The sequence below is a fragment of the Panthera leo genome, chromosome D3 (genome assembly GCF_018350215.1).
Source record: "Panthera leo isolate Ple1 chromosome D3, P.leo_Ple1_pat1.1, whole genome shotgun sequence".
Classification (NCBI taxonomy): Eukaryota; Metazoa; Chordata; class Mammalia; order Carnivora; family Felidae; genus Panthera; species Panthera leo.
This window is the reverse complement of record NC_056690.1, coordinates 18,682,657-18,698,491: the sequence shown is the minus strand read 5'-3', so window position 1 is coordinate 18,698,491 and position 15,835 is coordinate 18,682,657. Positions and strand designations below refer to the sequence as shown.

Below are 15,835 nucleotides of genomic sequence, written 5' to 3'. Positions count from 1 at the left end.
CAGGGCCTCCGGGAAGAGGCTGCTAACTGGCCTTCCATTCTCTCGAGTCAACCAACCTCATTCCTGTGCATCTCAGACTGCCCTGGTCCTCTGCGGCTGTGGCCCACACTGACTCCCCCACCCCAAATCAGGCAGGAAATGGTATCCATGGGTGTAATTCCCTCCGGTGAGCCTGAGCCCCCAGGGCCACGGGAGAGTACCCGAGAGCAGGCTAGCTCTTCATCTTGGATGCCTGGCTCCTGGCAGGATGCCAGCCAACATGCACCAACCTGAATGTGCACCCAGTGCCCGACTTGGCCTGCCGTAGACTGGGGCGAGAACCCCGGGGTGGCTCCCTGTTCAGCTCTGAGTACTGCTGCTGCCTAGAACATCCTCTTCCTCTTGCCCTGATGGTGGTGGGCTTTCACCTGCTGGCTTCCTAACTGGGGGCTGGCCCTCGAGTTGGGCCTCATCTGCCACCCTCCACCCTACTGGGTCCTGGGTCCCCCCCCCCCGCCCCACCACACATATAAGGTACATTGCTGACCTTTACATATGTCCCTGTTAAGTGTTCGCTCATTCTCCCAGCATCCGTAAGAAGGCCGGAGATGTTTAACAGACCTCTCTACCTAAGTGACAAACATCATAACCATGACACAAATCATCTCCACTGCACAACTTCAAGGCCCCACTGAATATTAAAGACCATAGAGCCGATGCGTTAAGAGGCACTTAATAAAGTGCTTCTGCTGAGCCAACATGGAAAGCCTAAAACTACTGCAGAGTTGGCAAACTCCACACTCCAGCTTGCAGCAAGACCTCGGGGTGGGGGCTGACTCACACACACTCACAAACGTGCCTGTCCTCTTCCTCTGGATGAACTTGATTCTTTCTGTGCTGCTGCTCTTAGAACAAAACACAATTCTTACAGCCACCCGTGTGCCTGCTTCAAGTCTCACTCGTGGGATGGAAGGAATGAAGGACCGGCCAGCAGAGGCTTTCTGGCAAACGAAACGCCAAGTGAAACAGCTGCTTGTACTGCTGGGCGACAGGAACTTTTTGTTTTTAATTATGCAGCCAGTATAGGTTCCTTGCAGAAAAACTGGAGCATACAGAAAAGAAACAGAATCACAGCAGCAATGATGACACAGGAGGTTACTCCCATTTACTATGCGGCCGCACTCTCCGATCTGTTCTGCCTTATTGTCCACAACTGTGAAATGGAGGTACTTTTATGGAAAGTAGAATGGAAGGGTTAAGAATACAGCACTAGGGCAGAGTCCAGCTTTCTGAGTCCACACCCTGGTGCAGCCACTGGCTAAGCATGCAACTGAGCCTCTCCACCTCATCTGGTCTCCTTATCTGTAAAATGGGGATCGTGATAGCATTCACTCCAGGGGATTCGGTGTGAGAATCAAATCTAAAAGTGCATATAATGCACTTTGCCACAGTGCCTGGCAAAAGAGTAGGCTTGCAGTGCTACTCTCCCTGTTTTTACAGATGAAACAATCCAGCAAGGGTGAATAACTAGCCCAGGCTCACAACGTAATCAGCATTTAACAGAGCTGCCTTTAAGTCACAGAAGTAGGAAGCTGTTGCATCATCAAGAGATCTTGACAAATAAGAAAGCAACGAAGTATCTCCTGTCACATATTTTAATGATGGCCACGTTCAACTTCTTAACCCTGAACCGGTTACATAATTTGCAGGGCCTAGCAGAAAATGAACATGCAAGGCTCCCTTTTCCAAAAAAAATAATGAGGAATTTCATGACAGTGACAGCAGAGCATTAAACCAAGCACAGGCCCTTGCTGACCACAGGTAGCACACACACCCTTGAAGCCAGCCAGCCCCATCTCGACCCCTTCAGTGGCCAAGTTTCAGGACTGAGATTAGATGATGTGGTCATGACAGTCAAGCTTTCAGGGTGAAGATGTTCTTTATGAATACACTTAACTACCTCTTATCCAGAGGAAACTGGTATACTGGGAAATGGTCTACAGTGATAACCGGTAACAGAGGCAAAACCAAATAATTAGCAAGAATGAGTATTGTTCCTTTGATTCCCTTGACAGTACAAGTACACTCCAGGAAAATCTGCTGCAAAATTATAATTCTCTCATCACGAATGTGCTTAACATTTCTCAAGGGAAGAAGCACGGAGAACTTTCAATGGACATTTTTTTTTTTTACACAGCTTACAGAATGAGGAGATAACTATGCCACATTTTTTTTTTTTTAACTTTTATTTATTTTTGAGACAGAGAGAGACAGAGCATGAACTGGGGAGAAGCAGAGAGAGACGGAGACACAGAATCTGAAACAGGCTCCAGGCTCTGAGCTGTCAGCACAGAGCCTGATGCGGGGCTCGAACTCACAGACCGTGAGATCATGACCTGAGCCGAAGTCGGACGCCCAACCGACCAAGCCACCCAGGCACCGCACTATGCCATATTTTTTTAACTGTTTATTTATTTATTTTTGAGAGAGAGAGAGACACACAGACAGAGCATGAGCGGGGGAAGGGCACAGAGAGAGGGAGACACAGAATCCAAAGCAGGCTCCAAGCTCTGAGCGGCCAGCACAGAGCCCAATGCAGGGCTTGAGCTCATGAACCTGAGCCGAAGTCAGACGCTCAACCAACTGAGCCACCCGGGCGCCCCTGCCACATTTGAGACTATAACCGAGACTGTGTTCTTATCAAACAAGTTTTTCTATAGAGAAAAACTGCACTGCACTCAAACTCTTTTCTTCACCTCCAATGAATAGAAAGCCTGCTGTTTTCAGGAATCAGTGTTGAAAAAGTATGTGGTTTAATGATGATGATGAAATTGTCTAGCAAAAGGGAGCTTAGTTCTAGGACTTTCTTTGTACTCTATCTCACTATTTCACAAGAAACTGGGGGTAGCCCCGATACTGAGGAAGTGCAGATGCAAAACACAGCAGGATTGCCTGGGTCATTTTTCAACTGTCCGAGGTGAGACACTTTCAGCTGAGAGCAAAGTGATGGAGGATTCCCTCTGGGCCACGTCCGGTAACAGAAAGGGAATTAAATCACCAGGTATACCGGGACACCTAATGGTGAGTCATTTACTCTGGGGGCATGATCCAATTAAGACCAATGACTCTTCCAATAAAAGTTTATTCTGTCTGGACAGAGGGTTTAAATGAAAAAAGAGCAACTTTTGACTTCCAGTGGGTGCTCAACAGATTTTTTAAGCAACACACTGGATAAAATGAAGTCAACAAGAGTTACACCAAAGTACAAATCCTTACCCTAACTGCTAAGTACGTGAGCTTGTAACTTGACTGCACCAATAACTCCCAGAATTGTTGAGGTGCCTTTAACATCCGGGTTCCTCAAGCAAAACACCACTGACATTTTGGGCCAGATAATTCTGTTGCGGGGAGCTGTCCTGTGCAGCGTAGGATGGTGGGCAGCGCCCTTGATCCCTACCTCTAAGATCCCAGTAGCTCCCATTCCCTACTTATAACACAAAAATGTCTCCATGCATTACCATTGGGAGTCAGGAGGTGTGTGTCCAAATCACCTCCAATTGAGAACCACTGCTTTAAAGAGAAGGCAATAAATAAAAGACGAGGAATCAAAGCACTTTAGGACCAGAAGGGATTTTAAGAACCCTGTGCACCAGAGATTCTCAAACTTTGGTGTGTATCATCAGCCTCCCTGGGCCAGCGAGGGAACATGCCTTGCCCAAGGTCACAGGGCGAGTTAGAAGAACCTGGACTCCAAACCCCAACCAAGCCCTTTCATACAAAAAGGGTTGGGAGGAGGGGGGTGGGGGTGAGCGGGGCGTGCTGCTCTCACCTCTTTGGGAGAGGCAGTGGAGCCTAATTTGTTAAGACCGTGCACTCTGGAGCCAGTCGGCCGGAGTTAAAATCTCGACTTGGTATTCTTTAGGCGGGCGACCTTTTAGGCAAGGCACAGAAGCTCTGAGAGCCTCAGTTTCCTTCTATGGCAAATGTAATAAAGGTACCTACCTCCTAGGACTGTTGGAAAGGCAGTATAGATGGTTTATAAAGCCCTCGGCACAGGGCCTGGCACACAGTAAGCACTCCGATACACGTCCTACTATTACTGTCCCACGGCTGCAGAGGTGAAGAAGGGGTCTGCGGGCCCCGAAGGCAGAGGGCTAGAGATGGGCTCAGGGGCTCGAAGCGACCCCTGACTCCCCCCACCCCTCACCGTGGGCGGACCCCCGCCCCGCCCCGCCCCTCACCTGGCCCCGCAGCTCCTTCTCCAGCTGCCGGTAGTCGTTGTTCCAGACCAGGAGGTGCAAGGGGAAGTGGCCGCTGTTGTCGCGGGTCGAGGACATGGCGAGAAGGCCGCAGCCGGGCCCTCACCGCCCGCTTGACAAGCCTCAGCCTCGGCGGGGTCTCCGGTGCCCGCCCGGCGGCCGGCGAGAGAGAGAGAGAAAACGCAGCAAGCGAGCGGCACGGTACGCGGCGGGGCGGCCTACGGGCCGGGTGCGGGGCGCGCGGGAGGTCGGGGGTCGCGGGCCGGGTCGGGGACGGGGGTCGGCCGCGCCCACCCCGCGCCCCGCCGCGCTCCCGCCCGCGCTGACAGCTCCCGAACCGACTTCTGCGGGCCGAACTGCCCCAAACTGGGAAGTGCGCGGGGCGAACCACCGCACACCGAGGCGGGGGGAGGCGAGGCCAGCCTCCCGGCCCCTGGTCTGCCCGATCCCCCCTACCCCCAGCTGCGCACCGGGAAACACAGTGCAATCCCAAAACAGAGAGGAAGCTCTCTTCCTTAGCCCATGATCTCGACGTGGAAAACTCGGCCTACCCGTCACCAGCCCCTTTCCCCCTGCTCCAGCAAGCTCACATGGTTCGGCCCACAACTGGGCCTCTTCCATCGGCTCTGAGTTCAGGGGGTGACAGCGGAGGCCTGGACCAAACCATTCCAGTAACTGACTCCCTTGCAGCCTTTTTGGAACTGGGCAGTGCATGCATGATTGGCCAGAAGCCATTTTGGAAGTGGGCAACACCAAACAAATTTAAAGGAAGAATTCTAAACTCTGGAGAAGTGGCGTTAAAGATTTGCATAACAAGGAGACAGTTCTTTCTCAGGGTTTCTCAACATCTGCACGTTTTAAAGTGAGTTTTCTTTCTGTGGGGGTTGTCCCGTGCTTTGTAGGATGCCTTTCTATCCACGAGATGCCACTAGCACTCCCCGCCCCAAATGTCTCCAGACACTGCCAAATGACCCCTGGAAGAGAACCATCATTCCCAGTTGAGAACCACTGTTCCCATCTGAACTCCGAACTGGGTTAAGATTCAAAGTTACCTATGGCAGTGGTTTATCCCACATATGAGGCTCATCTATTTTTGAAGCTAGCCAGTTGAATTTTGGATTATGGCAGAAAAGGCCATACTTGGGTAGATACTACCCAAACGTGACCACAGCTTGCAAATATTAAGTTCATTCTTTGGATTTCAACCTAAGGCACTACAGCTCTTTGATTCAATGAAGAGCCAAGTCAACTTGACAGCTACTCACCAGCGTAAGCTATTTGCACAGTTGTCTACAACGAGACCACACAGCTGGGCAAAGTTATTTAATGCATCCTGAAAGCATACCCTCCACCTCCCCTGCTTGTGCACATCCAGCTTTTCAGATGCCTGCAACAGCAGCTGTTCAAGAAGCCTGGCCTAATCCATTGTCCACACGTGTTGAGTCCAGAAGATTTGTGAGTCTGTGAACCAAAACAGGATGCAGGAGCATCAGGATGGCACCCAGAGGCTCTCACTCTGGAATGTGTGGGAATTATGCAGCTATTCCTACACCACACATTTATCAAAATAGAGAGGCGGCTGGGGGCGCCAGTGTGGCTCAGTTGGTTAAGGGTTTGACTCGATGTAGGCTCAAGTCGTGATCTCAGTCATGAGATCAAGCCCCACCAACAGGCTGCTCGGGATTCTCTCTCTTCCTCTCTCTCTGCCCTCTTCCTCACACTCTCTTTCTCTCAAAATAAATAAATAAACATTGAAAAAAAACAAAAACAAAAACGGAGAGATGGACCAAAACCAGGGCTTCTTTGATCTCTTCCAAGACTTCCTATCTTTTCAGATGCTTTGTGAAATTTAATCTTTAATCTTTCTGTTCATCGTTCCATGTTTATTAAACACCTCTCCTATTCATAAGTTGAAAAACTCCACAGAATATCTAAAGTCAAAACAGTGCCTGGCCCTTAAAAGGCATCCAGGATTTGCAGAATGGAGATCACGGTTGCATTTACATACAAGACATACAATAAATATTCATTAGCATAGGGTCACATCTCTTCTCTCATGCTGATTAATCGCCACTCACTGTGTTCAGTTCACCCCATCCCGTAAATCATTGTAGGTTATTATTCTTCTCAAAAACAAAAAAATTGAGATTAGAAAAGAATAGTAATACCAAATATCAATAATAGTGGGAGCTACTATTATTGAGTGCTTACTATGAGGCAGGCACACCACATTTTTCTGTTAAGTGATTCCATTTGTCTTTAGTCACACAGTAAATACTTAGCTCTGCAGGCCATACATGAGTTTCATGGAATATTCTTCATCCACTTCATCTTCTCCTTTTTCTTCTTTATAACGCTTTAAAAATGTAAGTATCATTCTTATGTGGCAGAACATGCAAACAAAACAAAATGAAACGAAACAAAACAACCCGTCCCATCAGCTCCATTTTGCAGATGAGACTAAAATTGCATTCAGAGAAACATCTAACGTTCCTTATTTTACGTATTTTATTGTAGATCTACCACAACATAATATAAGCTCCATAAAGACAGGAAATTTTGTCTTCTTTGCTCAATTTTTTCTCCAGCGCTGGGAACAGTGTGTGGAACATAGATGGTCCATAAATATTTATCGACCGAAAGAAATGAATAAGTGAGTGAACTTGACCAGTTATATTAAGTGACTTAACTATTGATTGCCTCAGGAAGGCTGTGGCTGCAGAGCTCTGGCCACTAGATTTTGCTGTTTCCCTTGGTATTAATCAGTGCGGGGACAAAGAATCTCCTCCAGAAAGGGAAACCCAAATTGAAGAAAACTTGCAAGCAGGGTAGAAGATGCTGCCCTCACTCAAGATGGCGACAAGACAGCGTGCCCCTTCCTGTCACGTGATCTGTCCGTCATCGAAAGGCCCCTCCCCGCGCGTGCGTGCTGCGCCGCGGCTGCGAGGCGCTGAGGGGAGAGGCGCCGCCGCCAGCGCCGCCGCCGCCGCGGGGACCCGTTAGAGCGGAAGCGCTGCCGCCGCCGCCTTCGCTGTCCCCGGGACCCTGATTCCCGGCAGGTGGGAGGCGGGAGCCATGTCGAAGCGGCTTCGGAGCAGCGAGGTGTGCGCGGACTGTAGCGGGCCGGGTGAGTCGCACCGGCCAGGCCCGCTCTGCTCAGCTCTCCTCTGAGGGACCCGTGCCCCGGGGCCGCCCCCTCGGGTCGGGCGGGTCCCGGCGGCCGAACCCCACACTTGGGGTCGCGGGGAGGAAGAGGCGGGGAGGCCTCGGAACGGGACCCGTCCCGGGCCTGTCAGAGCCGGGCGGGAAAGGGGGCCGCCGCCCTCCCGTCTCTCCCTCCCCTCTCATCCCCACTCATCCCCTCTCGTCTCCTCTGTCCCAGGCCGGGCGGGGAGGCTGCGGGGTCGGGGCCGCTTCCCCAACAGGAAGGGGCTTGGGCAATCCACAGGAAGGCCAATTACAGAAGTAAAATGCGAGCGTTCTCCCGGCTGCGGCCCCCAGAGGCTGCAGGTGTTCCCTCCCTCCCCTCACAGCCCCCCCGGACCCCCGCCCTGCGAGGGGGCCCTGCCCAGGGTGGGCGCGCTCATCGCTTCCGTCCACCGATACTCTCCAGGGGACTCCCGTAGATGATTTCCCTGCTCCTAACATCCCGGTTCCCACTCCACCTCCACCGGGGAGAATCTCCAGGACTTCGGGGTCTTGGAAACACATCCAGCACTTGGGAGGCAGTGCGTGTCTTGAGTTTGGGGATCTGGACGGCCTGGGTTCAAACTAGGTTTGCCTGTGGGTGACCTTGGGCTGGTGATTTCATTTGGCCCGGCCTTAATTTCCTTATTTTTCCGATGGAGATAATTGGGAGAACCACATTCAGTGGTAAGAGTCAATGAATATTCTTGGGATTGTCTCATCAAAGTTTGTTTCTTTTTTGTATTGCGGTGTTTGGGACAGAACCTTTGCAGTCTCTTAAAGCTAGAGTTGAGTTTCTAAATCTTACATTAATTACAGCCTACGAAACAAACAAAATCACTGGCAAATAGACACACTTGGGGGCATTCGGGCAGGATAGGCATATGGGTGCGTTGAAAGGCCAAAGCCATTCTTCCCTGTGTAATTTTCAGATTTAGAGTTCAGATCCCTCTTAGCAATTGGAACTGAATTGACAGGTCTCTATGCTATTTTCTGTGCTTGGATTTTGAGTGCTTTGAAATTTGAAGTCATTCAAAGGTAAGATGGCTTTCTTTGGTATGTTAGTGTCCAATTAACCATAACGTAATCATTGCACAGCAGTGTTTTTGCAACTGCTCTGAACTTCATCTTGTCATATGGAAGTGGAGACTGATTTTAAATAGTACTGTGATAACTCAAACCTTATGTGGTTATTTCATGGCCTGTGTAGTGCAAGTGGGGTTACCAGTTTCCTTTGAAGATGGGGAGGAGGGTGGAGAGCTGAAAAAGAGGACCTCAAGTTAGTGTGGGTTATACAGACTCCATCGTATTCTCTGAAAAAGTTATTTGTTCCACTTCCTTATTTTCTTGTTTGCAGTTGAACTTTTCTGTGATGTGTTTGATTCACATGAGTCTAGATTCAGACTTCCTCTTGGAACGTGTGTTCTTGACTCCCCACTCGTTGGTAGGGGACAAAGGAAAGCTGAGTTCTCCATTGCCATGCTTCTGACTGTCTTGCCCTTGTGCAGCATTTTGTGCGTATTTCAGAACGTTTTCTCCTCCATTGTATCATTTTAGTTGTCTCAAATGCCTAATCTACAGAGACTTGAGTCATTTCCTTCCTGTTTTGAATATAATTAGGCTACCTTGAAATGTTGTGTGAACTTGAGCAGCTAGGAATTTGCGCTGCCTTTTCTACAGAGCCCTAGTCAAAGAGTCACCTCTTTCTCTTAGGGGTCCCTTTAAAAATTCTGATGACTGCGAAGCCCTTCTCTCTGGAAAATGCACATTTAGTCACTCTTTCACACGGAATTCATGTTATAATTCCTTCATGGGGTCCCGGACATTTCTGAAGCTCATTTGTGTTGTTCTTGGAGTCCTGGTCAGGAAGCCCCAGCACAGAACATTTAGGTAAACTGGGAAGGTTCTACCCAGCGTCATAAGAACTCGATTTTGATTTTACTCTATTGTGAACATTCTAACATTTTTTTCCATGGGATTCTGATCCATGATGTTGAAGTGATGGAGAACCTTGCTTACTGGGTGTTAAATCCTTGTTGTCTTGTTCCTGTTTAGTTTTCTCCAAGAACACTGTGAATCCTCTGAATGATGTTTGAAAACCAAAGCTAGGTTTCAAACTAGTCTCCCCCCACCATAGTAGTAGCATGAGTACTGTACTACAAAAAGAAGTGTTCTTATGTATCTTTGTAGGTATCTTTCATTTTGATATTTTCAATTTCTGTTTTTCAGGATTCTATAGTCGTACTGACAGAGTTCTACTTCATTGAATGATTTTGTTTCTGTTTTGTTTCATGGCAAACACTTGACCATGATCACATCTTAGCAAATATTTCACTCTTTTTTTTTTTTTTTTTTTAGTGAATCTAGTTCATTTTAAATAGCTCCTCCTCTGCACCCACCTACCCAGAAACCCCACTTGAGTCTTTTCGCTATAGTTGTGTTCGTCTGACACATTTGATGTTTTAAGTATTGACAAAACCTTTTTCCAGTTGTCATGAATTTCAGTGGCCTCTTGAAATATCTGATTGCTACTTAGAAAATAATTTAGGGGCGCCTGGGTGGCTCAGTCGGTTGAGCGTCCGACTTCGGCTCAGGTCATGATCTTGCGGTCTGTGAGTTCAAGCCCCGCATCAGGCTCGTGCTGACAGTTCAGAGCCTGGAGCCTGTTTCAGATTCTGTGTCTCCCCCTCTCTCTCTGACCCTCCCCCGTTCATGCTGTCTCTCCCTGTCTCAAAAATAAATAAACGTTAAAAAAAAAAAAAAAAATTAAAAAAAAAAATAATAATAATTTAGAAAACTTAGAACTGTTGATATTACTAAGTACTTACTATATACAAGGCACTTTACCCTTTCTGGCCACCCTCGCCTGAGGTATGCTGTTATTCCCATTTGATCCATGGTGAGGATGCTCAAAGAAATTACTTGCCTGAGATCATTGTGCAAGAAGTGGCAGAGTTGGGGTTCCAACCCGGGCTGCTTGTCTGCAGAACCACCGTCTCAACCACCACACCCTCTGACTCCCAGGATTTGTCTCTGATTGAAATCATAACTTTTCATTGTAGGGTCGGAAAGGGTTTGAATAAACTGTTAAACGTGGTAAAGATGGTGTACATGCATTGCAGAGATTTTTGTGGACATTGAAGAATTCTTAAATAGAATTCTTAGATCAGGCAGCTTGAGTGGCACCTATTGTCGCCCCATTGTGAGTCTGACGACATGGAGAAAGTCTGTTTTTATCTGGGGTTTCTAAGTATGTGTTCAGTTTACTTGCCTGGTGTGGATTATTCTTACTGCCTACCAAGTGCGAATTATTCCTGTCTCAGAGGATGTCTGCTGAAGTTCCGTGGGATTTCGTGGGAAAAAAGTATTGTACCCGCACCAAAAATATTACTCGTTTTTATTTTACATCTTTGCCTCTGTGAAGCTGCTGCCATTACAGCTTCTGTTCCTTCAGATCAATTGTAAGGTGGGAAGGTTGGGGGGGGGGGGGGACTCAGCCGTTTATTTGAAGTGAGTAATGTATGTCATAGAACATTTCCTAACAAAGGCCAGGTTCCTCAGTCTGTCCTTTGAGCCACATAGCCAAGCAGTTCTGTTGTCATGTTTCTTGCAGCTTTCTGCTAAGCATGGAGCCGTGCGGAGGTATGGCAGTAGATTAGTAGATTTGCTTCAGATAATGCTTCAGATAATGTGGATCATTCACTGACATGATTATGTTCTCTTGCCCTTTGTGGAGATGGGTTTGAGATGATTCATGCGTACCCTCTCGGTTTGCTTGTCTTATGTGCAATGAAGGAGCGAGCATCTGAGATGGACGATCCCATCAGGGCTACAGACTGTGGTCCTGGACCGGAAAGGAGACGGCTGCTTATCTAGGGCTTCGAGTCGCGTTTAGTCTCATTTCACGTTGTGCCGAGTCAAGCCAACATAGGTGGCACCATCAGACAGGCTCACCAGCTTGGTATGTCCACTAGCATTCTAGAACAGCAGAAAGGTCTAGTTTTTCTGAAAAACCAAACCTCGGTCACCTGGGCCCGTGTGGCAGCATAGCAGCCCCCGGTGTCCCCGCCACTGAGATGTCATTCTTCCTTCCAGACCCTTCCTGGGCATCAGTAAACCGGGGGACTTTTATCTGTGACGAGTGCTGCAGCGTCCACCGGAGCCTGGGGCGCCACGTCTCCCAAGTAAGGCACCTGAAGCACGCGCCGTGGCCTCCCACGCTGCTGCAGGTAAAGAGTAAGGACTCACCCAGCATGTAATTGGAGCTTTCGGGGCTCTTGCTTTTAGCAACTAACATTTCTTCCACTGTGCTTCTTAAATCTTAACAGCAGTGTTTGAATCATAACTGAATAGAGGTGCCGTGCCTATCAGTGCTGTGTGTGAGAACTGAATTCGTTGCTTACGATTGTTTTTTTCCCCCTCTCCTAACAAATAAATCTGGCCCCAAAAGCTCAATTATAGATAGATAAATAATTGTTAAAGTTTTTTTGGTGATGTTTCACTGCTGACTTTCCAGACTGTCACCAGAAATTGTTGTTAAATGGCCCATCTTTTCCCTATGCTATGATAAATGTTTCTGAAGGCTGCAGTCTCAGAAACTTTTTATTACGTTTCCTGCTTTGTTGGAAGCATGGACTGAGATTCCTCAGAAATTTCCGAAACATGTGATTGAAGCTTTCTTGAAGTTTTTCTTAACCAGTTAGAGACCAAATTAAGTTAACATGTGTCGGTTGAATGCCCAACACCCTGCTAAGTGTTAAGTGAGCTCTTTGTTTTATTTGGGGTTGAATGTCATGTCACCTGTACTTCTATTTTGGGGTACACATTCTTCAAGTTCCATTGGAACTCAGAATTAAGCATGTGTTTTGCCTTCATTTGTCTTGAGTACATATTTTACTAGATCTGTGGCAGCTGTACAACGTGTCCCTTAAACTTACCATATAAACCAAGGAGCCAAAACAAGTGGGTTTGGGTCTCTGATGTGATGGTATCTGCACCAATACAAAGCACAGATGGGGCTGTGTCAGGAGCGTGCTTTGAAATGAAATTGGAAGTATGGTTTATTAATAACTTACGCTGAGAAGTTTCTAACAGCTCCATCTCATGTGAAAGTAGGAGTTTACTGCTCTCAGGTCTTTGTTTACAGATTTCATTATAGGGCCTGAAGAAAGTCCAGAGATGAGTAGTTTAAAATGCCAGGCTTGACCCTAAAAGTTCAATTCTGAAAGTATGGCACATGAACCACCAGTGGTACTCAAGACAGATGTAGGTAATACTCAAGTATTTATTTTAATGGTAAGATAATGACATTATCTTAATGTGTATAAGAGAACTTTAACTAGCACATCAAGCCACAATTGCTAGTACAAGTTTTAAAAAATGAGTGGATTTAAAGAAAAATATTAGGCGGATAGTCTAGACAGTATGTGGGTTGTTAGGAATCTTGAAAATAGTATTTGGGTGATCAGGTTTGGGAAATACTGCACTAAAATGCCAAAGTACTCTTCCTCCATAATCTATAAGAACAATTTAATCAAACCCTCTTAGGTCTTTAGCTGTCCTCCTGGTCAAACCTGAATCCTGCATGCAGGTTCATTGTTCTCACTCTAGAATCAGAAAGCAGTGATTTGTGGGATATCCCCATCATGCTAGTATTTGTAATGGGGCTTGGTTTTCCCAGTTCAGTTACTACAATTCCCAGGGAATATTTGTGGAAAGAAATTAAAATATGATTTTACACTGCTTGGTTTTAGATGGTTGAGACCTTGTATAATAATGGTGCTAATTCTATATGGGAGCATTCATTGCTGGACCCTGCCTCTGTTATGAGCGGAAGACGTAAAGCTAATCCACAGGATAAAGTACAGTGAGTGGAATGTTTAATACTTTTATTTCTTTGTGACACACGGGGCCCACTTAAAGGTGCACAGCTACTTTTGACCAGCTTTCACAGGGCAGCACAGGAGGTGGGTACACCTCAGTTGTGCGTTGAGCCTTTTGCTTTTAGAAATGCAGAAGACCGGGCACAGGACCATCTCTTCTGCATGGTTGCATAGCACAAGTCAGTGGCTTCTCCAGTTCGAGACAAAGGCTCAGAGGCTGTTCATGTAATCAGATTTAAGCTTAGGTGCTCAAACAAGAGGCAGTCAGACCAGAAATCTCGGTTCTGGGCTCCAGTCTGCCTGATGGTTCACCTATAGGATGGGATGAAATGCCCCTTCCTTGGAAGGCCACTAGGTCAATTACTAAAATTATAAAGAGGGGCCCCTGGGTGGCTCAGTCAGTTAAATGTCCCACTCTTGATCTTGGCTTAGGTCATGATCTCACGATTCATGAGTTTGAGCCCCACATTGGGCTCTGGGCACTGTCAGTGCAGACGGAGACTGCTTAGGATTCTTTCTCTCTCTGTCTCTGCCCCTCCCCCTCTTGTGCACTCTCTCTCATTCTCTCAGAATACGTAAATAAACTTAAAAAAAGTTTTAAAAAAGAGAATTACAAAGAGAGGAGAGGTGCTATAAAAAGCAAGTCCTCTGCAGTCCTGGCCATGAGAATGACTAATCGATGTTTTGAGACTGCAAGTCTTAAACTCCTGCTGGAATTTCTCTATTGTTCATTTTCTTCTCGAGTGGGAGATACGGGTCACTTCCTCTTCTTTTTACAACCTGAAGAATGGGGAATGTTGCATCTGCATTGCAAGTGAGCTGTTTTCCTTTTTGTTTTCAAACAGTCCTAATAAAGCAGAATTCATCAGAGCCAAGTATCAGATGTTGGCGTTTGTGCATCGCTTGCCTTGCCGGGATGACGACAGTGTGACTGCCAAAGACCTTAGCAAGGTGGGCCACACCTTTTAAAATCCCTACTGTTGCTGGATGAAACAGTGTATTGTTTTGCTTGAAAAAAAACTTAAAGAGGAAGAAGGGAAAAACAACACAAAAACTCCTTTCTGTATTCTAAATAATAACAGCCTTTTTTGGAATTGGTTTCATCTTTAATCTTAATTGAAATGGCAGCCATTCATCTTAGTGGAGGTACAAGGGCAAAGAGAAAAAATAAGTATGTATCTAGAAAACAATTTGTGTTTTTCAGATACCGTTTTATTTGTGGGTTTTTTTTTTGTTGTTTGTTTTTGTTTTTTTTTTTCCAGATACAGTTTTAAAGTTGTATTTCTAGGAGCACCTGGGTGGCTCAGTTGGTCAAGCATCTGGGACTCTTGACTTTGGCTCAGGCCATGGATTTCATGGTTCATGGGTTTGAGCCCCACGCAGTCGGTGTGGAGCCTGCTTGGATTTTCTCTTTCTGTCCCTCCCCTGCTCATACTCTCTCTCTCTCAAAATAAATAAATGAAACTTAAAAAAATATTTTTTAATAAAACAATACAATTATATTTTTATAAGTTTTTTGATTAACTTTGAAATAGGAATCATCCTTGAGTTGTTTCTAGAAGGGACTAGAAAGCTTGAGGGACTTCTTTAGGCATCCGGGTTGTATACTGAGTAGGGTCTTCAGGAAGCAGGATGACTCAAAGCTGTAGTGCTCAGGATTCTTTATTATACTTGCAAAACGAGTAGATGGCTTTCTTTATGTGGGCCTTTGCATGTTTTTGAGAGATGCCCTGAGAAATCTGTATCTTTATTTTCAAAGCATTGCCTTTAGGAAATGTTCACGCAGAGCATGGGCACTCACAAGTCAGATTTTTTAAAGTTTGCATAGAAGTACATGTAATTGGGGGGCGCCTGTGTGGCTCAGTCAGTTGAGCGTCTGACTTCATCTCAGGTCATGATCTTGCAGCTTGTGAGTTCGAGCCCCGCGTTGGGCTCTGTGCTGACAGCTCAGAGCCTGGAGCCTGCCTCAGATTCTGTGTCTCCCTCTCTCTCTGCCCCTCCCTGGCTCATGCTCTGTCTCTCTCTCTCAAAAATAAATAAACATTCCAAAAAAAAAAAGAAGTACATGTAATTGTTTCTGTTAATCAATAAGGCTTGGCATGGGTTTTTTTTTTACCAATTTAAAATTATTAAATAAGTTAATTTTAAAAATAAGGCATGGATATAGTTGCTGCAGTAGGTTTCTGCATTCTTAGATTAAGAGATACGGCATTTTGGACAATTCTAGGTTGGACTTGAAGGAAAGCAGCTCATCTTCTGCATGTGTAAAAGCTTTTCTGCAGTGGTACAGAATTTGGTATACACAGGCCTATTTCAGTAGACCCTGAAAGACTTGGTTAAAGTATTGTGTACAGCGCCAAGAGTGGTGTTGTGGAGAGGGTGTGCTCTAAGGCAGAATCCTGTAGTTTATGTGGTGTGGGATATGCAGTATATGGAGTGGGCCAATAACAACAGCAGATGATAACAATGGTTATAAAAACAACAGCAGGGGCGCCTGGGTGGCTTGGTCGGTTAAGCGTCCGACTTCGG

General features: G+C 46.5%; 2 protein-coding genes across 20 annotated transcripts in view; one reads left to right on the top strand and one right to left on the bottom strand.

The window, feature by feature from the left end:
• Positions 1 to 4,484, bottom strand: part of ANKRD13A (ankyrin repeat domain 13A) — a 32,928-nt gene extending 28,444 nt beyond the window's left edge. The window contains exon 1 of the mRNA XM_042909716.1: positions 4,221 to 4,484. Coding sequence (XP_042765650.1) covers positions 4,221 to 4,316 — 96 coding nt within the window. The 5' untranslated portion in view covers positions 4,317 to 4,484. The remainder of the gene's footprint in view (positions 1 to 4,220) is intronic.
• Positions 4,485 to 7,179: 2,695 nt separating this feature from the next.
• The window catches only part of GIT2 (GIT ArfGAP 2), a 53,024-nt gene continuing 44,368 nt past the window's right edge, over positions 7,180 to 15,835 (top strand). For 8 of the 19 annotated variants that reach the window (XR_006195502.1, XM_042911342.1, XM_042911358.1 and 5 more), the window contains exons 1-4: positions 10,447 to 10,788; positions 11,520 to 11,653; positions 13,178 to 13,290; positions 14,152 to 14,257. Coding sequence is in view for 18 of the 19 variants with exons in the window: in XM_042911342.1 (XP_042767276.1) it covers positions 10,641 to 10,788; positions 11,520 to 11,653; positions 13,178 to 13,290; positions 14,152 to 14,257 (501 nt within the window). In the remaining variant the exon portion in view is untranslated. Of the gene's footprint in view, positions 7,366 to 10,445; positions 10,789 to 11,519; positions 11,654 to 13,177; positions 13,291 to 14,151; positions 14,258 to 15,835 lie in introns of those variants that run through there. The other 11 variants (XM_042911353.1, XM_042911346.1, XM_042911354.1 and 8 more) reach the window with 2 other exon arrangements.